The 27,286-nt window shown below is 41.1% G+C and overlaps 1 protein-coding gene across 1 annotated transcript in view; it reads left to right on the top strand.

Annotated features, from left to right (window-relative positions):
• The window catches only part of LYST (lysosomal trafficking regulator), a 161,290-nt gene that overhangs the window by 62,410 nt on the left and 71,594 nt on the right, over positions 1-27,286 (top strand). Inside the window, exons 16-28 of the mRNA XM_053667898.1 lie at positions 352-542; positions 1,229-1,474; positions 3,681-3,854; positions 4,746-4,895; positions 9,872-10,009; positions 13,161-13,359; positions 14,239-14,370; positions 16,914-17,553; positions 19,574-19,751; positions 21,283-21,452; positions 22,745-22,975; positions 25,869-26,035; positions 26,857-27,009. Coding sequence (XP_053523873.1) covers positions 352-542; positions 1,229-1,474; positions 3,681-3,854; positions 4,746-4,895; positions 9,872-10,009; positions 13,161-13,359; positions 14,239-14,370; positions 16,914-17,553; positions 19,574-19,751; positions 21,283-21,452; positions 22,745-22,975; positions 25,869-26,035; positions 26,857-27,009 — 2,769 coding nt within the window. The remainder of the gene's footprint in view (positions 1-351; positions 543-1,228; positions 1,475-3,680; positions 3,855-4,745; positions 4,896-9,871; positions 10,010-13,160; positions 13,360-14,238; positions 14,371-16,913; positions 17,554-19,573; positions 19,752-21,282; positions 21,453-22,744; positions 22,976-25,868; positions 26,036-26,856; positions 27,010-27,286) is intronic.

Below are 27,286 nucleotides of genomic sequence, written 5' to 3'. Positions count from 1 at the left end.
GTCACATTTCATTTCAAAAAAGAATTTACTGAGGTCCACTTTCCATTTGTTGAAAAATAAAGGAAAACCAAAAAACCCTGTTTTTTAGTTTAAGGAGCAAGTAGAAAGAAACTTCATGACTTTATTTTATCAGAAGCTATTGTAAGAATATATACATATATATAAATTCATCTTCTGTCAAATTGGAAATTGGTGCTTTAATCCATTTTGTAAGATAGAGTGAACAACTAAAAGAATCTGGCATAAAAATGTACAGGACTCTAATTTGTTATGATCAAATTGGTTTCTTGCTTTTTGTCAAAAGATCTTGTTGGAACGGTTTAAATAAGTAACTATTTTTCTGCTATTCAGGAGCTAAGATTGGTTCACAAGAGGCCTTTTACCTGTATGCTTGCGGACCCAACCACACCTCTGTAATGCCATGTAAATATGGCAAGCCTGTGAACGACTACTCCAAATATATCAGTAAAGAAATTCTTCAGTGTGAACAAATTCGAGAACTTTTTATGACCAGCAAAGATGTGGACATTGGTCTCTTAATTGTAAGTTTTCACTTTATGTTTAATTTCATATGTATGTTTAACATAGATATATGTGTTTCTTGAATATGTAATTAGCTATGAATTAGATTTCCACTCTTCCTTTTTTTCATTTCTCGATGTTTTCTCTCCTCAGAATATGTTTTTTTTTCTGGGGAAAAAAATACTTTGACTTCAGAATTTGTTCCCAGGTTTCAAATTTTCTTTCCCTTTTCCTTGAAACTATATTTGTTTAATAAGTATCAATTTAGTTTATACCTATCAATCACTTATGAAAAGTGTTTATGATATAGTGAAAATATAATACATTAGCCTAAAAAATACTGCTCACTATATTTTCTTTCCTTACTTAATAACAAATGCTAGGTTTTATGTTAGTTTTAATTACATATATTGAGATTTTAGAATTTTTTAAATTTTCTTTTCTCTATTTATTTTATTTATTTATTTTTAGAGAGAGGGGAGGGAAGGGAGAAAGAGAGGGAGAGAAACATCAATGTGTGGTTGCCTCTCACATGGCCCCCACTAGGGACCTGGCCTGGAACCCAGGAATATGCCTTGACTGGGAATCAAACTGACGACCCTTTGGTTCGCAGTTTGTGCTCAATCCACTGAGCCACACCAGCCAGGGCTAGAATATTTATTCTTTAATATCAGTAATAACTGAGGGAATAATTTCTGTGTTTCAGGAAAGCCTTTCCATTGTTTACACAACATGCTCTCCTGCTCAGTATACCATCTATGAGCCAGTGATTAGACTCAAAGGCCAAGTGAAAGCCCAGCTCTCTCAAAGACCCTTCAGCTCAAAAGACGTTCAGAGTGTCTCATTGGAACTTCATCATCTAAGGAATCTCCGACCCACTGAATGTAAAACTCTCCAAGGCATTCTGCACGAGATTGGGGGAACTGCGATATTTGTTTTTCTCTTTGCTAGGGTAAGATGATAATTCTGTCTACAGAGAAACTTTTATTTATTGACAAATTTTAGGATTTCTTTTTTATTATGAAAAAGGTATGTATCAACTGTATTAAACTTTTAAGATTAAAAAATCATATTATTTAAGGTGTCATCAAGCTTTCTGACACAGGTGGTTTCTTTTAATTCAAGAAGATTTCAGAAGTTTTCTTTTTGCCCAAAAGGTAGTTAGGACAATTAAATGTTAAATTATAAGATTAAAATGGCCTATGAGAAAAAAAATGCATGCTGCAGCGACAATATAGAAGAAATGTATTCTTCAAAATAAGGTTTTGTGAAACTTGTTTTTCCCTTGAAGCTTCCAGTTGTATGGGAAAAAAACAAGGGTCAACAAATAAGTACAAAAAATAATTGAATGTATTTGGGTTTGAAGTTGTTTTTTTCCTTAAAGAGAAGGAGAAATTTAAGAAGTTGGACGTGTGCTGTGAGTACTGTGTGAGGAAAAATTGTTTCATTACCTGTTCCACTGACCCACCTGAGGGCAGGGAGAGTACCTTTCCTGGCGTGGTTGGGTAGTCATTGGCATGCAGTGACCACTTTAGGGCTGGCTGAAAGCTAAAGTGGGGGGCACAGATGTGCTGGCTTTGGCGTGACCCACCTTGACATCCTGGACAAGCGTGTCCCTGTTTGGCTAGAGCAGCCCTGAGCGTCTCTCATCTTCACCATCTCATCCCTAGTTATAACTTCTGCAGCATCATCAAATTTTCAGTGTGCCTGTCTGGCTTTCTCTCTTCAGTGGAGCCGTTTTTTATTAACTCTGCAATAAGGGACATGTCAGTGTTTGTTGCTATTGTTACTGTTCTGATAAATACTTTGTTAGCGTTTGGCTCAACATACCCTCAGCTGTCCTTTTTCCCCCTCCTCTGCCTTCTTCAAACTTCTTGGCATTAAATATCTAGTTGAAGATTCCTTAGAAGGTGTTTTAAAAGTAAAAGTTCTTTATTTAACTCCTCATCATTTTGTGATCTACTTTTATAGCTTGTATAATTTCAAGATGTACATCCTTAGTTTTTCCTCTCTCGTCAAGTTATTGAATGTAAATTTGTTATGATTGCTGCTACTCAGTGACTAGATCCTTAGAGAAAGTGGTTAATTTCTATCTCACATATGTTTAAGATTTTTTTAAAGATTTACTTATCTTTAATCTTTAGAGGGGAATGGAAGGAGAGAGGGAGACAAATATCAATGTATGGTTGCCTCTTGTACATCTCCTGCTGGGGACTGGCCTGCAAACCAGGCATGAGCCCTGACTGAGAATCAGACCGCGATCCTCTGGTTCACAGGCCTGCACTCAATCCACTCTGCTACACCAGCCAGGGCTATTTAAGATTTTTAAAGTATATTTTCACATTTAAAACTTAGAAACCCTATGCGGTATCTTTCCTCCTCCCGTATAAAAATGAAAGTCACTCTCTTTAAAATCCTTCCTGCATAGCCCACCTTTTGAGCCTAATCTCCACTATTTAGTCAGATCAGCAACCTAGGAGCTTCTAGTTTTAGACCTTTGCCCCTCCTTCGGACTGTCCTCCGGCCCTAGCCACCCACCCACCCACCCACCCACCCGCTCCTGCTTCCGCAGACTCCACTCTTCCCAGCCATCTTCTCCAGCTTGTGCTTCCCTAACCCAGGTGGAGTGGGCTCAGCAGTCTCTGCCCTCAAGGAATTGGCAGCGTCTCATTCTTCTTTTGCCTTTTATCACAGGAGGGTGTGTGTTTCTCACATACAGTAGCTGTGACAATGTGTTGGCTGAATGAACAGACAAGACCTCATGGATGGCTGTTGTGAATGTCCTGTTAGACTGGACAGTGTGCCCACTGGGGCAGGTGTCCTGCCTTTTTATCCCCACAGCAGGGACCAGAGCCCATCTGTTGCTTGACCCATCAGCAGAAATGTCAGGCATTTCACTGACATTTCAGATCACTAATAAAATGATACTGACTTCTAAGGTTGTTAATGTTGTTTTAGTTCACTTACAGTATATTTTAGAGGCTAAAGAGCATGGAATTTGTGTCAGTTTTGTTTATAATTCTTAAATAATTACAAAATGTGAGCAGTAAAAAATAAACTTTCAAATGAAACTGCTGAATTAATTATATAATGGTAGATAATCGCATGTTAAATTTTTACTCTCAACAAACCAGAAAAAAAAATCTTTTCTTTCTTAGGTTGTGGAACTCAGTAGCTGTGAAGAAACTCAAGCGTTGGCCCTGAGAGTCATACTCTTATTAATTAAATATAACCAACAGAGAGTGCATGAACTAGAAAATTGTAATGGGCTTTCCATGATTCATCAGGTGTTGATCAGACAAAAATGCACTGTGGGCTTTCACGTTTTGCAGGTATGTCCTTACAAAGCTCACTCACAGCTCCGTGTGCAGTGACACCTCTCCCCTTGTTACAGTCTTCCAGTCACAGAGCCTGTGCCCCCTGTTCCTGAAGAACGAGGGGATCGCAGCAGCGTAAATTTAACCAAGCTGAGGGGCTCTTCCGTTTTTATCATTTAAATAATCGCGTTTTTATTTCATTTAAAACACTTTAAGAGAAAAAACAAGGGCATAGAATTCTAGGTCTACATGAGCCCAGAGACCTGTACTCTACTGGCCCCTCATCCTCTGGATAATGGAACTGAGACCCTTAGAGAGGCCGTTGTCGCTTCCGCTTCACAGTCTCCAGACACCTGGTGCTGCGCATTTCCACGAGGTCGCACTGCTGTGCAGTCAGTGTTTGAAAGCCATCTGAGCTCTTTTTATGATCCAGCTGTCATCAGAGAGTTAATGCCTTTCTAGCCAAAAGCAGTAACGTTGCGAGAGTATTTGTCCAGAGAGGTCCAGTGCTAAAGCAAAAGACTCCACTGCTGCCTGTGCCCCACCCCAAACACCTCACATTGTCGAGTTGGAAACACTTGCCCTGTGAATCCTTACCACTTCCTGGAAAAGGTTCTGGAGCCTAACAGACTAACTGCACTTAAAAAATAAAAACAGAACCTGGCTTATTTTACCTCATGTTTGAAACTGAGTAATCATGTACAAATACTTGGAAGTTTGTGGTTTTCTAATTATTTGAATTGTTTTGCCCAGCAAATTAAAGATGCTTTGTGAAATTTTGAATTATTCACCAGCTTTCCTTTGAATTTAATGTTATGATTGCTAAGATTGAAAGCTTAGTGTTTCTGCTGATTTCGGGATTAATCGATTGTCAATGCATCCTGTGTTGATGTTAATTTTCTATAGACCCTTCTCGAAGGTTGCTGTGGTGAAGATATTCTCCATATCAGCGAGAATGGAGAGTTTAAACTAGATATGGACTCTAAAGCTATAATCCAAGATGTTAAACTGCTCGAGGAGTTATTGCTTGACTGGAAGATATGGAACAAAGCAGAGGCACGTACTGTTTTTATGGTAAAAAACACATGACATAGGTTCACCCTCTAACGCTTTTTCAGTGTTCGGTAGAGTGCTGACTGAACACACGTTGCTGCACAGCGCATCTCTAGAACCCCTCCTGTTGCCCGGCTGAGACTGTGCCCGCTGCGCAGTAGCTCCCGGTCCTCCCTTTGCCAGCCCCTGCAGCCCACCTTCTGCTTTCTGTTTCTGTGAGTTTGGTTACTGTAGGTGCTTCCTTTCAGAGGAATCAGCATTTGTCTTTTCGTGACTGCCTTGTCTCACTTAGCATGTGTCCTCAAGGTTTATCTATGTCATAGCGTATGACCAAATTTCTTTCTTTTATAAGACTGAAAAATGTTCCAAGATATATATATAAACCGCATTATCTTTATCCATTCATCTGTTGATGGACATTTGGGTTGCTCCCATATTTTGGCTATTGTGAATAATGTTGCAGTGAACATGAGTGTGCAAATGTCTCTTCAAGATCCCGTTTTCAGTTCTTTTGAGCATGCATCCCCAGAAGCAGGATTGCCGAATCATGCAGTGGTTCTGTCTTTAATTCGTTGAGGAACCTCCATACTATTTTCTGTCAAGCCACACCATGTCACCACGCCACGAACAATGTGTAAGGATTCAGATTTATCTGCATCCTCACTAACAATTGTTATTTTCTGCTTTGGTTTTCTTTTTCTTTTTCTTTTTTGATAGTGGCCATTCTTTTGGATATGAGGTGACATCTTCTTGTGGTTTTGGTTTGCATTTCCCTAATGATTAGTGATGATTAGCATCTTTTCATGTACCTGTTGGCCATTTACATATCTCCTTTGTAAAGACGTCCAAGTTCTTTGGCCTTTTTTAAATTGGATTATTTGATTTTTTGGTTATTGGGTTTTAGGAGCTTTTTATACATTTTGGATATTAATCCCTTATCTGATACATGGCTGTCAAATATTTTCTCCTATTGCTTTTGCTGCACAGAGAGCCATGTACTTTTAAATACTCATCTAAATCTTCTTCTGGACAACAGAACAGATTATTGCTCATTATTAATTGTCAGTGGAAATGTGGAGATTATTTTCCATGCAAGTTTTTGAGCAGCCATGAGTAATGCTGAACCAGAATCAGAATGCAGGCTGGAGAATAAGGGGCACATGCGAGTCAGTTGGAGACTTGTGTTTACCAGAAACTCTGAAAGGGGATCCTGCTAAGAGACTGGGAATCAGGCCAGGAGAGGGAAATGGATGCGGGTGTGAGTGGTGGAGCCATGTTGCCCAGGAGGCGTAGAGCTGTATGAGGGTATGTAGGGCAGGGCTGTGATCTTGGCTTCCTCACAGGCATGAGCTGAGGAGCGAGGTTTGATCAGCTCTGGGCATGGCCTCCCGACAACGGGATGGATGGCCTGGCCTTCATGAGGACCCAGCCAGGGAATGAACACAGCGCTATTTCCTTCCTGCCCAGGTTTTAAACCATCTTCTCAGTATGGGCTCATACAGACTGCTTTGTTCTAGTGTAGAATGTAGATTGTCTGGACTTAGACTATAAAAACATTATCAAACATAATTAAGTAAAGGCCAGTTTAAAATGTATACCTTTAGAATTTTCAAAGAAATGTTTGCTCCCAAATTTGGCATCAGTAAAAAAAATGTACTCATTATCAATGAGTTGTGATGCTAAAAGAAAGTTTGCTAATCTATCATTAATAAAAATAAATTTTGATCAAATATGTTAGAGAAAAGATAGAATTATTTTTCTATTCTTTCTATAGAAAATTCTATTATAAATGTGCTGTTATATGAAGAGGCAATCAAAGAGCATGCAGCCACAAGACACAGGGGAAAGTATTGGAGAGGTGTGTCAAGCAGCTAGCTACACCATTGCTGTTTTGAATTTTACTTGTCACATTTTAAAACTTTGCAATTTGTTGTGATTTCCCATCTGAATAAATACTTTCATAATAAAAAGCCTACATATGTATGTACATATATATATGTATATACATACGAATGTGTAATGTTTTAAGAAGAGAAAGCAAATGAATATAATTATAGCACAATAAACAAACTGGATCAGAGGCAGCATAAGTATAAACATACAATGAGGAATGAGCTTAATTGTAGATTGGAAATCAAACCTAATAAATGTTGGACAGTTGGTTTAGTATTTTAAAGAAGGATGCTAATTTGGGATGGTTTGATAAAAAAACTAAATGTTTTTACTGAATTTAGAAGTTACACAAATACTTCTGTGGGTCTTAAATAAGGTTTCTTCCCTGGTTTTAATTGAGTTTGTTTTTTTTGTTGTTGTCATTATTGTCAGTGTTTGCTTACTTTAGCCCTACCATTAGGTGCTGTTTCCAAACCTGAATCGAGTTTTCTTACTTGGATTGCCCTGTGTTCCAGTTTTTATGCCACCTTTTTAGGGCATCTTGGCCTCATCTTATGAAGAGAGAGGCTGTCATTAGGATAGTAGAACAGTGTGATTAAACTATCAATTCCTTGGCCCTTCATTGTCCATTCTGACCAGCTAATGGCAGCAGAGAATTCTGTTATTTGGGCTTAGAAATAAATTATCCCCAAAATGCATAATTTTCACAATGTCAGTGTTTTTTATTCTATTTAGTACAAATTCTAAAATCACTTGATTAAATGCTGTAAACACAAATGAACATTTAAGTGTATACATTGTTAGTGATGCTTTTTGAAAATAAATTGTCAACAATTATATTAAAAAGGTATGTTTCTCTGTACTGAATAAATTTCAAGATAATTCATTTTTAAATGTATTTTATTGATTATGCCATTACAGTTGTTCTATCCCCCTGTTCACTCCCCTCCACCCTGCACACCCCTCCCACCCACATTCCCCACTTTAGTTCATGTCCATGTGTCATAAGTTCTTTAGCTTCTACATTTCCCACACTACTCTTGCCTTCCCCCTATTTTCTCCACTGTCTATGCTACTTATTCTCTGTACCTAATCCCCCCTCTTCCTCCTGCTCCCCTGTTGCTAACCTTCCATGTGATCTCCATTTCTGTGGCTCCGCTCCTGTTTTAGGTGTCTGCTTAGTTTGCTTTTGTTTTAGGTGTGGTTGTTAATAACTGTGAGTTTGCTGTCCTTTCACTGTTCATCTTTTTTAACTTCTTTTTCTTAGATAAGTCCCTTTAACATTTCATATAATAATGGCTTGGTGATGATGAACTCCTTGAATTTGATCTTATCTGAGAAGCACTTTATCTGCCCTTCCATTCTAAATGAAAGCTTTGATGGATAGAGCAATCTTGGATGTAGGTCTTTAGATTTCATGACTTGGAATACTTCTTTCCAGCCCCTTCTTGCCTGTAAGGTCTCTTTTGAGAAATCTGCTGACAATCTGATGGGAAGTCCTTTGTAGGTGACAGTCCCCTTATCTCTTGCTGCTTCTAGGATTCTCTCCTTCATTTTAATCTTGGCTAATGTAATTATGATGTGCCTTGGTGTGTTCCTCTTTGGGTCTACCTTCTTTGGGACTCTCTGAGCTTCCTGGATTTCCTGGAAGTCTATTTCCTTTGCCAGCTTGGGGAAGTTCTCCTTTATTATTTGTTCAGATAAGTTTTCCAGTTGTGGCTGTTCCTCTTCCCCTTCTGGTACCCCTATAATTTGGATGTTAGAACATTTAAAGATGTCCTGGAGGTTCCTAAGCCTCTCCTCATTTTTTGAATTCTTGTTTCTTCATTCTATTGTTTGTTTGTTTCTTTCTTCCTTCTGGTCCACTCCATTAATTTTAGTCCCAGTTTTCTTCCCATCACTATTGGTTCCCTGTGCATTTTCCTTCATTTCACTTAGTATAGCCTTCATTTTTTCATCTAATTTGCAGCCAAAATCAACCAGTTCTGTGAGCATCCTGATCACCAGTGTTTTGAACTATGCATTTGATGGATTGGCTATCTCTTGATTGCTTAAAAGTATTGGCTTGGGGGTTTTGATTTGTTCTTCTGATTGAGCCATTTTTAGTCAGGTTGCACATGTTATGTATGAGGGGTGGAACCTTAGGTGTTCACCAGGGCTGGGAAACCCACAGCACTGGGTTGTGACACTGTATGTGGTGGCGGGGTCAGAAAGGGAACAATGGCTCTTATTCCAGCTCTCTCAGATTTTGGTCCCCTCTGCTGCTTCCCACAGCAAATTGGGCCCTTCTGGTGCTGGTTCCCAGGTGGGTGGGCCTGTGTACGTTCTAGGACCCTGTGGGTCTCTCCAATAAACTTTCCTGTGAGGCTGGGAGCCTCTCCCAGCACCTGGACCCCCGAAAGTTTTTCAGTCAGTGCTTTTAGGCTTTATTTCCCATCGCTGGGGCCCTGGGTTGTGTGGTCTGTCTCACTGCCGGATTTTGCCTGGTTTATCTGTGCGCGAATATGTGTCCACAGTCAGCCAACCACCTTGCGTGTCTCACTGGGTTTCCTCGATTTGTCCCTGCAACTGGGTCTGCCAACCACCACCTTTTCCTGCCAGGATCCCTCTCCACCGGTCCCCGACTCCACCCCTCTTACTGTTCTGGATGAATGGTTCGTTGTTGTCAGACTTCAGTATAGTTCAATTTTCTGTCTGTTCTGGTTGTGTTTTTGTTTCTAAGTCTTTGTTGCCCTTAAATTTGATTGTGCGAGGAGGTACAATGTCTCCACCTACGCCTCCATCTTGGCCAGAAGATATAATTCACTTTTTGAAAATACTATCCATCATCTAATACCACAGGCAGGTTAATGTACTAAAGCAGCTAGTACCATGTTGCATTTAATATAAATGTTTAGAAGTGACTTTTTGACCAAGGAAAAAAAGTAGCCCGGGAATAAAGACTTGCTTTTTGTACAGATTTACTCTTTGACCCTGAATTTATACACAGTAGTAACCTGAGTCATTGCACGTCCTCTGAAGAGCATGCGCGCGCCTCCTTCCGTCGCTGTGCGCTAACTGGTGTGTGTGTGTGCTTGCTCCCTCAGCCAGGTGTTTGGGCGACTCTGCTAGCAGCTCTGGAAGTGCTCATCCGAGCAGACCACCACCAGCAGGTGTTCAATGTTAAGCAGTTACTGAAAGCACGAGTGGTTCATCACTTTCTACTGACTTGTCAGGTTTTGCAGGTACTTTTCATGTAGCTTTATTTTTGGAGACTTTTTTTTTTGCCAATACTTCTGTTTAATAACTCAATACTATGAACTCAAATTTTTGTGGGAGTTTCAACAGCATTTCTCTTTTCCCTCATCCCTACTCTTCCAGATCCCTTTTCTCAACAAATAGTAAAGGGGTTTCTCTACCCCTGCCTCTCATAGTTTGACCTTCACCCTGTCCTTGTTCCTAACTCAATTACAAAAGAATGACAACTACTGAATTTCTGAGGTGTTTCTTTATGGTAGGATAGAATAGTAACTCTGTAGTCTTTTAAACATCAACAACAGTGAACGTCTAACCTGTTCCCAGCTTCGCATAGTGGCAGGATCAGGCCGATGAGGTTTATCTGAGACATGATCATGGCTGACTAAGCCTCATTCCACATTCCTTAAATAACAAGATCAACCCTTTCCCCTTCCTTTACTCTGCATGTGTGTAGTTTGTCAGTTTTATGTCAGTTATGACATCACAGTTTGTTTCCCTCTATAAACCTCTTGAGGGCAGGGGCAATAGTTTTGTCCATCACACTGAACCCCAGAGCCTGGCACATACAGGCACCAATAGATGAGGTGGGGCAAGAGTAGGTTTACAGTTGTATTGTTTTCCATACAGACACCTATAAAGCTACTTTCGTCACATCCTGTGTTTGTTGAATGAATGAATCCTAAAAAAACAACAACAAAACCCCCCACTTTATTTGGTCTTTCTCAGCCCCTGTGGTAAATTAGACAGCTGTCTTCAGGAATATAACAAAATGCTCTCAGGCCTCTTGCTCACGGAATATTTTATGTATCATTTACGAATCAGCTGTCCTGTAGGTCACTTCCTTTTATGTTTATTTTGAAATTTGGCCAATTTCCAGTGAGTTTATCTGACAGTGTGAAGTTCTTACTCAGTCTTACCATGTCAGAAAAGTAACACATAAATTTGTATATTTTAATATAAACTTTCAGTATTTTCACTTTCATATTATTTCTAAAATGCTAGAAAAATCTAGGTACTGATTCTTCTCAAAAGTGTATTTCTTTGTCCTTCTTCATTCAAAGAGCCTGTTTATCAAATTGACATTTATTAGGAATAGATTTATGTTGGTTGTTGGGGAAGTGTGTAAAGAGATGAACTTAGTGCCTTGGAGCTTAGTAACTTGTAATAAATTCAATTGACATTAAAAAAAGAAATGAACCTAGCCGTTGCCTTCAAGGCCTCTCAGAGTGTTTAAGGAAGACTCATTGCTTTGGCGTATTGGATGTGAGGCAGTTCCATCAGCTTGTGAGTGTAGTGTGGAGACCTGAACTTGTGTGATAAGAATGGGTGCAAACAGGAAGGAGATCAGTTCTGTTTAAGGAGAAGTCACAGGAGAATCATGTACACCCTGTAAAATTTCCTGCTGGGAGACTGGAGGGATGACGGCACCATCCAAGAAAGAATGAAACATGCCATTCTTGTTTACACCCTCTGCATTTGCGGTTACAGTGGACCTTCGGTGGCAGGAACCGTTAGGCACTGGTGTGCAGGGTCGGTCGTGGGAGCGGATTAGAGAGCGCGCTGGGATTGGTCTGTGCTGGTGAAGAGCGAAGCCTGGGGATAGATGGGCACTAAAGATAAACAAGTGTAGTGAGAGGAGTGTGCACCTAGGGAACATCCATTTCAGCATGTGGAGGACAAAGGAGCTGTAGACAGAGTCCTCGAAGAGAACCTGCCCAGAAAGAGGTAGTCTCTGTGCCAAATAATGCGGAAGGTTCAGAGAACACATAGCTGTAAAGGGCCACTGACTTGGCTGTTCTGAATGGCTGGCAGGATTTCAGAAGATGAAGAAGAGCCGAATGTTGGGGAATTTAGGCTGCATGGCAATAGAATCACTGGAAGTAGTGAGAAGAAATGATAAATGAAAAGTCCAGCAGCAAAAGAAGAGAAACCGAATATTAACAAAAGGGTTCCAGCAGGTCAGGTTCAGGGATTTTTTTTTTTAATGAAATAGATCAGCAGTGACTATTTGTAAGGAGTCAGTGGAGAGGGCAAGATTGCAGAAACAGGGGCTGGGATGGACTTAGGAATGAATGAGGTGGTAACCAGGAGATTTGGGACAGTAGAAGGGCATGATTTAGAAAAGGGCAGCTGGTCATAGCAGAAATAGCGCTGGACTGGAAGTCAGGAGACCTGGAGACCTGTGTTCTCATCTTGGCGTGGCCAAGGGGGTTTGTACTTCTTCTGCAGACTCAGCCTTCTCTTCTTGCATCTGAGGCAGTCAGACTAAACTGTGCCCAAGTTATCGTCTAGATGCCCCATTTTCTGATTGAGTAACACACAGGTCAGTGAAGAACAGTGGATGTTGAGATAGATGTTTGGACAAGGGAGAGGGAAGATCAGAACGTTTAACTCCCAGAGCTTTCATCTAGAGGCTGGCAGCTGCCCGTGGAGAATATAATTTGTTACTCTCAGTGACTCCTCGGCAGTCTGCCGGGCCTCGTTATCCCAGGCAGCAGGTGACACCGCAGGAGTACGGCAGAGGTCCAAGTCTGAGTGCCACACTGCTTACATGTCTTCTGTGAGTTTCAAGCTGTCATATACGTGACTGCTTTGAGCCTCCCTGTTCTAGAAATGAGGGGCAAAACCTCTGAGAGCTGCTGTGAGAAAGCGCTTTGTGAACTGGGGCACGCTGTGTTCATGTCGTTGGTTTTCTCTGCCGGAAGCTTCTCAAGTCCCATAATAGCAGCAGCGGTGGTGACTGCAGCAGTCATAGTACCAATGGCAGTACTGTCTCTGCGTGAGGAACTGTCACTTATTCCTAATTCAGCCCTCTGAGGTAGCGGGCTGTGATTCCCACGTTATTCTATGGGGCATGGAGTTAGCACCTCTGTCCGAGGTCACTCAGCTGGTGAGTGGAGGAGCCGGGTGCAAATCTGGATTTGAGGCCAGTCTGAGGCCCCGCTTGGGGGTGCTGTGGTACAACTTTGGTCAATGAAGGTGCATGGACTAGAATTAAATGGCCATGCATCTAATAACAGAACTGCCTGAACATTGAGTTGCTGTTTCTATCTTAAAAGAAATATCTTGCTTAAATGAAAAATGTTAGTTGGCAGTTCTCTTTCAACCTAAAGAGAGTTTAATTTTTATTTTTTTCAGGAACACAAAGAGGGGCAGCTTACATCCATACCCCGAGAGGTTTGTAGATCATTTGTGAAAATTATAGCAGAAGTCCTTGGATCTCCTCCAGATTTGGAATTATTGACAATTGTCTTCAATTTCCTTTTAGCAGTTCACCCTCCTACTAATACTTATGTTTGTCACAATCCAACAAACTTCTACTTTTCTTTGCATATAGGTAGGTATAATCATTTTTGTCGGATCTTGGCTATCTTCATTTTTGCTTTTCCTTCCCACTTCACCCGCGTTTGTTTGATAGTCATCAGATGGCCTCTGTGAGCTAGAAACTGCCCTAATGTCGTGGTGGGGACAGGGCAGAGAGCTACGGAATGAGCCAGCTGTGCTCTCTGCCGTCAGAGAGCTGTAGTGCCGAGCAGAGAGGGGAGGCACAGGACAGAGACCTACCCACAGAGAAGTAGCTGAAGCTCTAGGAACAGATAAGGCCACCGAAGGAAAGAGGAGAGAGAGAAGGAAAAGGAAGCTAAGGATGGAGCTGTTGGTAGTAATACTACTGAGAGGGGAGGATGAGAAAGAGTCCTCCGTGTAAGAGAAAGGTAGACTAATCAGACTTCTAAAAGAACTAGGAAAATGAAATGTAAGAAAGCAAGCAGCACTGTATCTCTGAGAAAGGTATAGAGTAAATGTAGAGAGGAAGAATGGCTGTAAAACAGCTGAAAAAATGGCTGAAAAATGGCTGTGGACTTTGTAGGAGATACATAAAAATATAAGACACAGTCCTTTCCTCAGTGAATGAAAAGATGAACAGTCTCCTCAGAGAGATCAGATTAACGTAAAAATGAACAGTTAGCTGTTCAAGTATAGAAATAACAGCAAGAATTCAAGGAAAATAGTAATAGTCCACAAAAATATCTATAGTAAGAATCTCTCCAGTACTCAGAGATCAAACATGCATTATTATACATTGTGCCATATTTCTCACTTTGAACACCTTTAGTATTTTTGTAAAAATTTGTATTTAACGATTTGCTATTACAGTTAAATTTGTATTTTATCCTTTTTTAACACGTTACTGTCTCACAATTTTTTTTGATCCTAGATGGCAAGATCTTCCAGGAGAAAGTGGAGTCAATGGTGTACCTGAGACACTCCAGCAGTGGGGGAAGGGCTGCCCCCAGCCCCGCACTGACGGTCATACGCCCATCTGCTTTTACCGCGTCAGTGCCAGAAGGTAGAAGTGAACGAATGAACCCCCCTGGTTTGTACAGCACTGCAGTACAAACTGATATTCAGACTAAATAAATGAAAGACTAACTCAAAAATTATAGAATATATGTAAGGAATCTATTTCACTGCTTTCTGGTATCAGTACCCTCACTCGGTATAACGAGATGTTCCGGAGAACTTAGGAAACTGGCTTGTGCTGTCTTGTTCTGTAGCGCTGTGACCCCTCTTTTTAAAAAAATTTATTTATTTACTTTTAGAGGGGAAGTGGGGAGAAAGAGAGAAAACCATAAATTTGTGGTTGCCTCTTGTGTGCCCCCTACTGGGGACCTGGGCTGCAACCCAGGCATGTGCTCTGACCAGGAATCGGAGCAGAGACCTTTTGGCTCACGGCTGGCACTCAATTCACTGAGCCACACCAGCCAGGGCTCTGTCCCCTCTTATCATAGTCATTTGTCTTTAAGCTTCTGATTTATTTTCCTACTGTCTTCGGAAGCTTTGTTTGGCTTACCCTCTGTGTCCTACCTAAACACGTCATCCTAGACAAGTTCACTTGCCATGTGAATGGCTATCCAATAGTCCAGCCTCATGATCATTGACTCTGGGGACCTGTCTCTCAGTTTTGTTTGCCAACATGGGTGCATTTGTCCTGGACTTCATCACAGCAGGAGTGCTTCCCACCTCAGAAAATTGTGTCCCCTCCTTAGTGTCAGGATCCTGTCCTCTGGTTTATTACCCTCCTAGGTTCCCTTCTACCTGTTTTCCTCACCCAGCCTAGACCACTTGAGCCAGTAATTCTCTGGACACCGTCTTCAGTTTCCTTGTCCTCTCGGCCTTCTTGACCTGAAAAATCCTACCCTCGCCTCTGTCTCACCCCCCTCACTTTGCTGAGAGCCGCTAGAGAAAGTCATGGCTGAAGGTTCTCGCCATGACAAGGGTCTCCACTGGCTGCTGGCCTTTCATGCTGGCTGCCCTTGAATATTCCTGGTTTTCAGAATAATTCCCTCTCCTGTTTTCATAGTGAGTATGTTCAAGTCTTCAAGCTTACAGTGCTCTGTTACCTTCCCGATTTACTACTCCCAACAGACTACCTCATCTCTACCGTTATTGAGAAAAAACAGGTGTGTGTGTCCTGGCTGTGAACTGGCCAAGGGTCATTCTCTCCTGACCGCTGGGCATTGCTCTGATTGTCAGTCCCACCTCTTTCACCATGGGCTACAGTAAAATGACTAAACACCGCAGCTGAGGTCGAGATTCGAACAGATAGGGTGAGATATATGGGCATCAATCTCCGGTTCTGCTTCTCTCCCAAAGTGTTTCAGTTATTCTCTAGCACATTTTATAGCCTTCTATTATACTATTTTAAGGCTGTGTTTGAATTTTATTTTATAGCAAATGTCTATTTCAAAAATCATTGTGCATCCATTCTGGAACATTTTCAAATACAGTCATTTCTTCCAGCTCTTTGAACAGAATCCTTTAGCAGCCTTAGCCCTCCAGCCAAAATCCAGAAATAACGAGGAAAACCATCTGAGCTGTGGAGCTCTTTTATTACCACCGAGTCTGTGCCTTAAAGCAGTTCACTCAGTGCCCATTCATTCTGTAGGAGGGCTTCTCAAGTTGTAGCATGTAGAAAAATCAGCCAGAGAGCTTGTTAAATAAAACGCAGACCCCTGGACCTGCCTGGACCAGGGGTGGAATCTGAGCCTGTGTGTCCCTCACAGTCACACGGGGGATGCTGCTTCCCAGCTGATGGCCAACAGACCACTCCACAGCACGCACCTCTATCTCGTGCACTTAGAAGGAGGGGTTTTTCTGGTCTCCTTCATAGAATATCAGAAGCGGCAAATAAGAGAGCTGTAACAAGAAGGGGAAAAAACTACTGCTTCTCATGAATAGCAGCAAGAAGTGACTACAGAAATGGAGCAGAGGGCGCAGCCTGGATTCATTCAGTCTAGTAATAATGACAGCAAGACGACGATTACTGCCACTTTCCGGGCTGCTGTTCTGTGCTTGGCACAGCACAGATATTTCACTTAATCCTTAAAACAGCCTTCAAGGTAGACACTTTCAAACCCTTACTTTACATTTGTAGAAACCAGTACACATAGAATTAAGTGGTTTGCCCAAGACCACCTGACTAACAGAACAATCACTTGATTCCAGTTATAGCTGCAAAGCCTGTTCCTTCCACTATCTCAACCTGCATCATAGTGACTGCAGGTAAATTAAGTTTTACTTAATTCACTAATTTCACTATAGTAGAATCATCAATCCTAATGATGTTGAGTCATTCTGTCAAGATCATATTTTGTTAAGTAGATAGGAAAAGACATGCATTTTTGGAAGATTTTAATAAAAAGTAGTTAAAAGAACAGTAGTTCTGGCACTTGAGAATTTTAAGCATTAGTTACTAGGAACAGGACTGCGTGGATTCTTTAACAATGCTGGGTGAGTGGGTTATTGCTCTGGCTGCGACTGGTAGTGTAGAAAGGATGTGCTCCCACTTAACAGGTTTTTAGGCAGTATTTTTCTGTCTACTCTTAGCAGGAAGCAGTTCCTCCAAAATTACTCCACCGCAGATGGCTGCCAACCTGCGGCGTTCTAGAAGCCTGCCAGCACTTCCTGCTTCTCCTCTAATCCTGCCACAAAAACTGACTGCAAGTTCGGACTGTGGCATTGACAAGTTACAGAGTACTGCAGGGTACCGCAGAGTACATGATGATGTTGCTTGCCAGCCTGAGAAATGGCATCCTCCGGGGAGTTCAGATACACTGAAAAAAGAACAAGAGGACACATTCCTCAGTAGTTGTGAGTCTGCAAAAACTGTGTGTGAGGTAGAAGCTGTCCTTTCAGGACAAGCCTCTGTCAAGAGTGGCCCCAAAGGAACGTCGGAGTTTCCAGTGGCCAAAGAGGATCACAAAGAGTTGGAAGCAGAACCCAGAGCAGACGGTGACAGCCCTGGCGATGAGTCCTGCCCACGGCGCCCTGATTACCTCAAGGGACTGGCCTCGTTCCAGCAAAGCCACAGCACCACTGCAAGCCTAGGGCTAGCGTTTCCTTCACAGAACGGGTCTGCAGCCGTCAGCCGCTGGCCAAGTCTCGTTGACCGGAACACAGAGGACTGGCAAAGCCTAGCCTTTTCTTCTCGTTATGAGCCAGACCACAGCCGAACTGCAAATGCTCACAGGTACTCACATGTTTTTGCGTGCCACACCCCGTCCACATTTTTTACTAGTCTTTTACTAAGAATTCTGTACTTCTAGAAATGTCTTCATTATGTCACTTCTTACAGTAGGAGGGGGGGACCCAAAAAACGGGAATTATCTTCTGGAGGGCAGGCCCGCCCCTTGTAGTACAGGCCTCCCTCACTAGGTGTTTTAGAAACCCATCTGTGTCAGTGTACTGGCTGGTGTTGTTGTGAGAGGCTGAGTTCAGCTGCAGGGAATTTCTCTTTGAAGACTCTTTCAACATGTTTGCCCATTTCATGGTGGGTGATTTACAAGTGCACCTGCCTGCATCACACTGAGTGTTGAGCAGTTTCTGACCAAAAATGTCCTCAAAGTGAGATGTTTTGCTGATGTGGAAGATTTGAAGCAGAAAATGGCAGAAGCACTAAAAGATATCAAAATCAACAAGTTTAAAAACTGTTTTGAGCAGTGGTAAGAACATTTCAGTAGGTGTATTGCATCAAATGGAGAGTACTTGGAAAGTGACTGAAGTTTAAACATATAAGAATACACAATTTTTTATAAAAATTCTGGTGTTTTTTGGGTCCTCCCTCATATAACATATTTTATATTTTAAAAAGATTTTATTTATTTATTTTTAGAGAGAGGAAAAGGGAAGGAGAAGGAGAGGGAGAGAAACATAAATGTGTGGTTACCTCTTGCACGCCCCCTCCTGGGGACACGGCCCACAACCCAGGCATGTGCCCTGACTGGGAATCAAACTGGCAACCCTTTAGTTCACAGGCCCGTGCTTAATGCACTGTGCCACACCAGCCGTGGTTCACATAACATATTTTAATGACAGGCAAGATACCTTTCTCCTTATTTTAATACTACAGGCCCTGGCTGGTATAGCTCAGTGGATTGAGCGCAGTCCTGCAAACCAGAAGATCACGGTTTGATTCCCAGTCAGGGCACATGCCTGGGTTGCAGGCCAGTTCCCAGCAGAGGACGCACGAGAGGCAACCATACATTGATATTTCTCTCCCTCTCTCCTTCCCATTCCTTCTAAAGATAAATAAATAAAATTTAAAAAATACTAGATCATATTGAGTTCCATATATAACCAGATGCTAAATCATACATAGTTCTCAAACAATCTTGTGGTTTATTTAATTCTTATGGTTATTAGAGAAAAACTCTTCAGTTCATGGAAATTATAAGGTTTAGTATGGTTTCCAGAAGCATCTCGAGTAGCACTGTCCAGGGCGCTGTGACGATGGGAACGTCTCACCTGGGCCGACCAGCACAGTAGACACTGGCCATGTGCGCCTGGCGAGCACTTGAAATGTGGCGAGTGCAAAGGAGGAGTGGAATTTTTCTTTAATCCTCACATGAGGATACGTCTGTTGATTTTAGAGACAGGGGAAGGGAGGGGGAGGGAAACATCAGTGTGAGAGAGAAACGCGGCTCAGTTGCCTCCTGTGCACTGCCAGCCGGGATCAAACCCACAACTTTCTGTGCACGGCACAATGCTGCAGTGAACTGAGCCACCTGGCCAGGGCAAGGAGCTGAGTTTTTTTAATTTAATTTTAATTTTTAAATAGTTTAAATAGCACCAGTGGCTAGTGACTACAGTATTGGATTTCATAGGTGTAGAATAGAATAATGTTCAGGAGAATATCTGCCTAAAAGATACCAGTGACAAAAAATGATGGCAAATTTGTGAATCATAGCTAAATCAGGAAACATTTTTTAATTTAACCTAATGTATGTTTCATATGTCCAAATTATGATGACAGTCATGCGCCACATAATGATGGCTTTGTCCACAAGGGACCACGCGCACGATGGCGGTGTGCCCTCTGACTGAGGTGGGCAGCGGGCTGTGCCCTCCAGCACATGCGGGCGCACTCTGTGGCTGCTCACGGACGAGATCGCCGAACGAGGCGTTTCTCAGAACGCGTGCGGCCGTCAGGGAGTTGTCGTGTCCTTGTCTCCCCGAGGCTGTGTCAGGATGACTCTTTCGGTCTGTTGCAGTGTAAATGAAGACTGCTTGGTTCCCATATGCTGTGGGTTATATGAGCTCTTGAGTGGGGTTCTCCTTGTGCTGCCTGACGCCATGCTGGAGGATGTGATGGGCAAGCTGATCCAAGCCGACGCGCTGTTGGTCCTTGTGAACCACCCTTCACCTGCTATACAGCAAGGAGTCATCAAAGTAAGGGCAGGGACTGCGTGTGGTTCCAATTTGGAAAATAAATATATGTGTTAAAGTAAACCTAGAGGTTGACTTAGTACTTGGGAATAACGAACTGTTATCATTTGTCACTTTTTACTCATATTTCCATATGTATTATCATCTAATTTTAAGCCCTCCTCATATATTGATTCATATCATTATGCATTTCTTAAGTCTACCAATTACAAGGAACACACGGCTCACTGGAAATCTCCCTTGCAGTGTAGTCTTAGGTTGCAGACGTTCTCTTCAGCTTTCAGCTCGGGGGCCTTCCCTGACCACCTTCTGAAACAGCTTCCCTGCGCCCTGTCCCCACTTACTTGTCATCCCCCACACTGAAAGAGAAACTCCATGACGGTAGGTGTCTTGTGCCTAGTGTATAGGAGGTACTGAATAAATAAATGTGGATAAATACATAGATGTAGGGTATTGTTTAATCACTTGTCATTCAACCCAGTATACATTGAGCTTCCATCTGGTGTGCAAAACACCGGGCTCATTGCTATGTGGGATGTGAAGGGGAATAACATGCCCATACATTCAAGGAGTTTATAGTCTAGTGAGAGCAGGAGACATATACCAACTAAGTAAAACATAAGGACTTCTGTGATGAGTGCTTCAATGGCGGTATCAATAAGGAAGAGTGGGAGCATAGGAAAAACAATTCTGATGGGGGAATGAGGGATGGTTTCATGCAAAAGGTGTATTTTGTATTATGCTGTGGACTCAGAGAGCTTTTTAAGTGGGGCAGTATACAGGTGTATGTTTGGGGAAGAGTCTGTCAGCACTGTGAGGGAGCCATTGCAGGAGGAAAGGTGGCCAGCACAGTAGTCCAGGAGAGAAATGAGGAGTCTCTAATCGGGGGAAGTAGGACTTCAGAGGACGGGCAGATTGGAGAGACACTGGCTGGAGCTGAGCAGTGCTGCCTTCATCGTGCACACGGGGTCAGGGCAAGGAAAGGTCAGCCCTGAAGCCTGGGAGGGTGGTGCTGCTCTGCTCCAAGAATGGAACCGTGGAAGAGGTGAGTTCAGAAAGAAGAATTAATTTGGTTTTACCCATGTTGGTGTTTAAGATGCTAGGGAGGGGTGGAAATGGAGGCCTGTGCTTATGATGAATAATCTGCCAAGAAGTCGAGAAACACAGGGCTAGGCGCACGTGTACTTGCAGAGTGAGCACAGGATGGCATTGGCTAATTTTTTCCCTTCAGAATTAAGCACAAATATTCTACATACACTTGACTAAGGCTGCCAGTGCAGTAGATGCTCATGTTCAGCTAAAAAACCAGTTTTCCCATCAGAAATGTATTAAGATCTCCAACGTAGAGTCATTATTAGCATCCTATAATAGAGACAAAGTTTATTTTGTTTTGCCACAGAGGTGGCATTTTTTTAGCTTTCTGTGTCTATGCACAGGAAATTAAACAACACCTTACAAATACTACTAACAGTCTGATTTGCATACATTATATAAATGTTAATATGTTATCTAAATTGTCTTAATTTTTTCTTAGCTGTTAGATGCATATTTTAATAGAGCATCTAAGGAACTGAAAGATAAATTCTTGAAGAATCGTGGCTTTTCCTTGCTAGCCAACCAGTTGTATCTGCACCGGGGAACTCGGGAGCTGTTAGAGTGCTTCATAGAAATGTTCTTCGGTCGACACGTTGGCCTTGATGAAGAGTAAGTGTGTTCTTCCCTCCACTGTAACTGAGGGTCTTTGGTCTGAAGTGCAAACTTTAAGAAACTGGCTCTCAACAAAATTATTTGGTCACTTTTAGAAAAAGTCTGCTAGAAGTCATTTTCCAGGTGAATCAACTTATTATTTTCCATGTGCTATTCTTTCTGATAAAACTTTTTCCTTTGTATTTCATTCACTAGCTGGAGACTAGAAACAAGTGCTGCATGAGATGAGAGTGACAGTGAGATTAGATGTCTAGTAGCCACAGGAGAAGGTTACTGAGCAGAAAGGTGGCCTGTGTGTTCTCAGCAGCAGATGACACGAGTGATCCATGGAGAAGCCCCTGTCCCCATGGAGCCTCCAGGTTGTCTGGGGACCAGCCAGTTCCTCTCCTGGGATTCCTGGTGTGCTGATGACTAAGTTGTGGCCCTGGCATAATGCTGGAGGCTTAGCAAACAAGCACAAAAATAAAAGAATGTTTTTTCCAAACCAGAAGTTTGGCAGGAAAGATAAACTATTATTTCTGTCTATGATGGAAATGAGTGTCTTCTTCTTCTTCTTCTTCTTATTATTATTATTATTATTATTGAGTGTCTCCTACTTACTATTAAGTAGACTGATTTAGACCTTGAGAAATCTAGTTGTCGTGGTCACAGCAGTGCATGTTTCATTTGCATACAGCTTTTGGCTCTTTCAAAGCGATTCTGCATTATCTTATTTGATTTCCACAACAGCCTTGAGAAAGGGTAGGGCAGACACCTGTATTTGGCAGGTAAAGAAAATGAGGCGCAAAGTACCTGAATAAGCATCTGCTTCCATGACAGGCAGACAGTGCTGGGACAAGAGCTTGGGATTTTCTGCTGGACCTTTGTTTACTTAGCTCAGTCTGTCAAATTCTATAGAAATAATAATTGATTATTAATTATTAATTTTATTAATATTAATAAAATATTGATTTTTTCCTGTGCACTTGTTACATAGAGCTTCAAAAGCAGGGGTTCTTTGGACACCTAAGGGGCCAATGGATGAGTGAAAATGAGTCATATAAAACCATGAAATTATTTATATGTTTCATTTGTATGTTTGTGTCTTTACCTTGGGACCTACATTTAACAACACCTTTTATCTTTGGAGGGGTCTGTGGTCTTAAAAAAGGGTTAACGATCTTTGTTCTCCAAATTTATTTTTTATAGCCTGAAAATCAGGTTAAAATGGCCCATATTGCACTCATTTTTTTCTTATTTCATGGCTAAGTACTTCTGATGTGCTCTGAACTGTGCATTATTTATCGCAGATTTGACCTGGAAGACGTGAAAAGCGTGGAGCTGTTTCAGAAGTGGGCTGTCATCCCCGTGCTGGGGCTGATAGAGACCTCTCTGTACGACAACGCGCTCCTGCACACGGCCCTCCTGTTTCTTCTCCAAATGCTCAATTCCTGCTCCAAGGTGGCAGATATGTTGCTGGATAATGGCCTCCTCTACGTGTTATGTAACACAGTAGCAGCCCTGAACGGACTAGAAAAGAAGTAAGTTTTAAATCATTATTCAAAGCTACATCTGATGAATATTGTGGAAAGGGAACTTTCTACAAAACTGATTAGATTAAGTTAGATGACATTTAGAGGGGGCATATTTTTCATCATTTGCAGCAAAGTTAGGTTCAAAGAAGGTATTTAGCTGTGGTAGGTGTGGCTAAGTAGGCTGGTCATTGTCCCGTAAACTGAAAGGTCATGATTTCAATTCTCAGTCAGGGCACATGCCTAGGTCATGGGTTTGGTCACCAGTTGGGGCTCCTACGGAAGAACTGATGTTTCTCATATCACTATTTCTTCTCCTCTCTTTTTCCCTCCTTTCCCCTCTCATGCACATATATATACAAGAAGGTATTTATACAACCCATTTCTAGTTATGTAGAACTTGAAGACAAGTTGAATAAATTTAACTGTCTTCAAATGCAGGGTTGTGCACACATAGGTTTACCATCGTTCATATGGAAAATAACAATAATGAATAAATATTATAATATAATAATAAACTCTGTGTCTTGCATACTCACAACTATAAACCTACTTTTTCCTCACCCTGTATATTTACAAAGCTTCCAGTTATGGTCTTATAAAAAATTATTATGCTGTCAGGAACAGGAGATTGAGGATTAGAGGGATATTGTCACTTGAAGATCACACAACTAGTAAATAGCAGAAAATGTGAGACTGTGTGTGTCTCACGATAAAAGCCTGTGTTTTGAACTCATGCCATCCTTCTTGTATATCTGCTGCCATAAATTAGTTTCTAATGGCCAAAGTATATTGGCACATGGCTGGCTACCAAATTGATTATTAACAGCTTTAAGAAATATGTAAGAGATTATGTTTTTATTTGAACTTTGTTCCTTTGGTATTTCCATTTATGACATACAGTATAAGATTTTTAGCAGCATAATATTAGAATATATATCTCCAGGAGCACCATCTCATTGCAGGTTCAAACATTAAATACTATCTACATTTTTGCAGAAAAGGCAGAGCATATCCTGATGAATTTTTAGGCCAGTGACTTTCAACCAATACGCCAGAGAATTTTTAAAATATGTAATACCTGACTGTTTAGTTAATATTCCTTAGACTGTCAGATTTAAAAAAAGACAACCAAGATACACCACAATTGAAATGCCAAAGGTTAAACACAAAGAGAGAATCTTAAAAATAGCAAGAGAAAAGCAGTTAGTTATCTATAAGGGAGCTCCCATAAGACTGTCAGCTGATTTCTCAAAAGAAACCTTGCAGGCTAGAAGGGATTGGTAAGAAATATTCAAACTGGTGAAAAGCAAGGACCTATAACCAAGATTACTCTACCCAGCAAATCTATCATTTAGACTCAAAGGACAGATAAAAAGCGTCTCAGACAAGAAAAAGCTAAAGGAGTTTATCACCACCAAATCAGTATTATAGGAAATGTTAAAGGGTCTTCTTTAAGAAGATGACTATCAAAAATGTGAACAATAAAATGGCAATAAATACATATCTATCAACAATTGAATCTAAAAAACAAAATAAATAAACAAGCAGAACATAAACAGAATCATAGATACAGAGAATGTTTTGATGGTTTCCAGATGAGACGGAGGTTGGAGGGATGAGTAAAAAAGGTGAAGGGATTAAGAAGTACAAATTGGTAGTCACCGAACAGTCATGGGGATGTGAAGTACAGCACAGGGGAGAGAGCAGCCAAAGAACTTACATGCATGACCCTGGACATAGACAACACTGTGGGGATTGCCCGAGGGAATGGGGGGCTGGGGGAGGGGGGCGAAGGGGGGAAATTGGGACAACTGTAATAGCATAAACAATAAAATACAATTAAAAAGTGACAACAGCCAACACAAGAATAGCTGCTCAGTGAGAATCAATCACAATTATATCCATTTTTTGTCAGATCATCAAAAAACATAATATACTTTTTGGTGTGCCACAGAATTTTAGTAATTCGTTTATGTGTGTCATGAGATGAAAAAGGTTGGAAATCGCTGCTTTAGGCCAAGGAGGCTCTGAGTATAAGGGGCACTCCTCATACTCAGCTCAGTTCAGTGTCTATCGGGCACCTGGTTTGTTTAGGATCTGTGTGCCAGGCGTATGAGAAATACAGAGTGTTACAGCTCCTCAGAACACTTGGTCTCCACTGCAGTACAGAGCGTGGAATTGGCTGAACTCGGGAAGAGTGCATGCAAGCTTCTTCTAAGAGTAGTTTGTTGTTGTTATTTTTAAAAATAAATTATACTTGCTGAGTGTCCTTAATATGCTTTATAAATTGTCCCAAAACAATAGTCAGTTCTAACTCTTGTTTGATTTTGAAAAGTAAATGGATATAAGTATTTATGCTTAATATCACACACTAAGGTAGACTATCAAGGTTGAAAATTGAGGGGCAGAAGTAACATTCATATGTATTAGGTATTTATGAGCAATTAATATATATTCAAACCTATTACCTCTCTGAATCTTTAAAATAACTAGTTAGTTATTTTAACCAGAGAGGTTAACTGATGTATTCAAACTTATATTTTCTGAGAAGCCTTCGCAGAGTGTTCATATTCATACCTACAAAATCCCCACCTTCAGTGGGGGCTGGGAACCTGCCTAGATTTCCCCATAGTAGCTTGTGTTAACCTCAGTTGTTACACTTCCCGCGATTTACTGTTTATGGGTATCTCTTTACTCATCTGGTTCTCTGCAAGACAGTCAGCTTTTTGACAAGAACCAAGGTGTGTCCTCCTACGTCTCCTGCCAGCATGCAGTTTGGATTGCCCCCCAGAGAGTGAGCACGAGTGAATATTGAAAGAGTGTGTGTGCTGGTGACTGCTGGCAGAACAAGAATTTCAAGCCGTTCTCTTGACCTTAAATTCTTTTTCTTTTTCTTTAGCATGCCTTTGAATGAATACAAATTGCTTGCTTGTGATATACAGCAACTTTTCATAGCCGTTACAATTCATGCCTGCAGTTCATCGGGCTCACAGTACTTTCGAGTTATCGAAGACCTTATTGTATTGCTTGGATATCTTCAAAATAGCAAAAACAAGAGGACGCAAAGTAAGATTTAATTTTGATGGAGTTTTGAGGGGAGTAGTATAGTAGCCAAAAAATGTTATTTGAATCTAGTCCCTTTTTTCTTAGAAAGTTTATACTAATTTGTGATGATACCTATCAGCTTTAAAAAGGAGCCTTTTTACTACTAATGCCCTTTAGTTTTCATTAATGGCAAACATTAAGCAGAAAGTAAAAATTTCTGGTTAAACTCTTTTTTTAATTTAATTATTTTTCAAGTACAGTTTTCTGTCTTTTTACTCCCAGCCCAGCCCACCCAACTGGTTAAACTTTTGACTTATTTATTTAAAAGCTTGTTCTTTAAAACAATTGTATAAAATGAAATAAATTTGTAGGCTAGTATTTTGTAGTGACCATTTGAAAATTTGCTTCAAAATTGCTTTTAAAGACAGTTAAAAAATGTTTACTATCATCAAGAACCCATATTAATTTAAAATTTTAAATTTAGCTCTGGCCAGTGTGGCTGAGTTGGTCAGAGCGTCATCCTGTAACTAAAAGGTTGAGGGTCTGATTCCCAGTCAGGCCATGTACCTGAGATTGTGGGATCGATCCGTAGTCAGTCTGGGAGAAGCCCAGATGCATATGATTCCTGGTCCAGGTGCGTATAGGAGGCAACCAGTTGATGCTTCTCTATTGCATCGATGTTCCTCTTTCTCTAAAAGCAATTAAAAAATGTCCTTGACTGTAGATAAATAAAATGAAATACGAATTTTAACTTATTCTAATAAAACAGACAATGTATAAATGTGAATATCAACATTGACAACCGCATAGCTTGAAAACATTCTAGTCCCTGCTGTTTTTAGATATGGCTGTTGCACTGCAGTTCCGAGTTCTCCAGGCTGCTATGGAGTTTATAAGGACCACAGCAAGCCATGACTCGGAAAACCTTACAAATTCATTCCAGTTACCTTCTGCTCCCCCTCATACGATCTCTCAAAAGCGGAAGAGCATTGCTGGTGAGTAACAGACTAACACTGTAATAACTATGAGTTGTAGGTAGCTTGGCTTTCCTATATTCGAATACCATTTGCATTTTTAATACTACTAGCTTAAAAGCTTAAGCTAGAAAACTTGAGATAGTTTTCCTCCCAGAAGAAGCTACTTGCTGCTTTCTTCTAAGTGCTCTTCTCATTTAATTTTCTCCTGAGCACCTACTATGTGCTAAGCGATGCATTAAATGTTGAGGATACAATGATTTAAAGAACAGACACAGAATCAGCCCTTGCAGAGATT

This window comes from Artibeus jamaicensis, unplaced genomic scaffold, assembly GCF_021234435.1.
Source record: "Artibeus jamaicensis isolate MK-2021 breed Jamaican fruit bat unplaced genomic scaffold, CSHL_Jam_final contig_473, whole genome shotgun sequence".
Lineage (NCBI taxonomy): Eukaryota > Metazoa > Chordata > Mammalia > Chiroptera > Phyllostomidae > Artibeus > Artibeus jamaicensis.
Note: the sequence above shows the minus strand (reverse complement) of the source record. Positions and strands in the feature narration are given on the sequence as shown.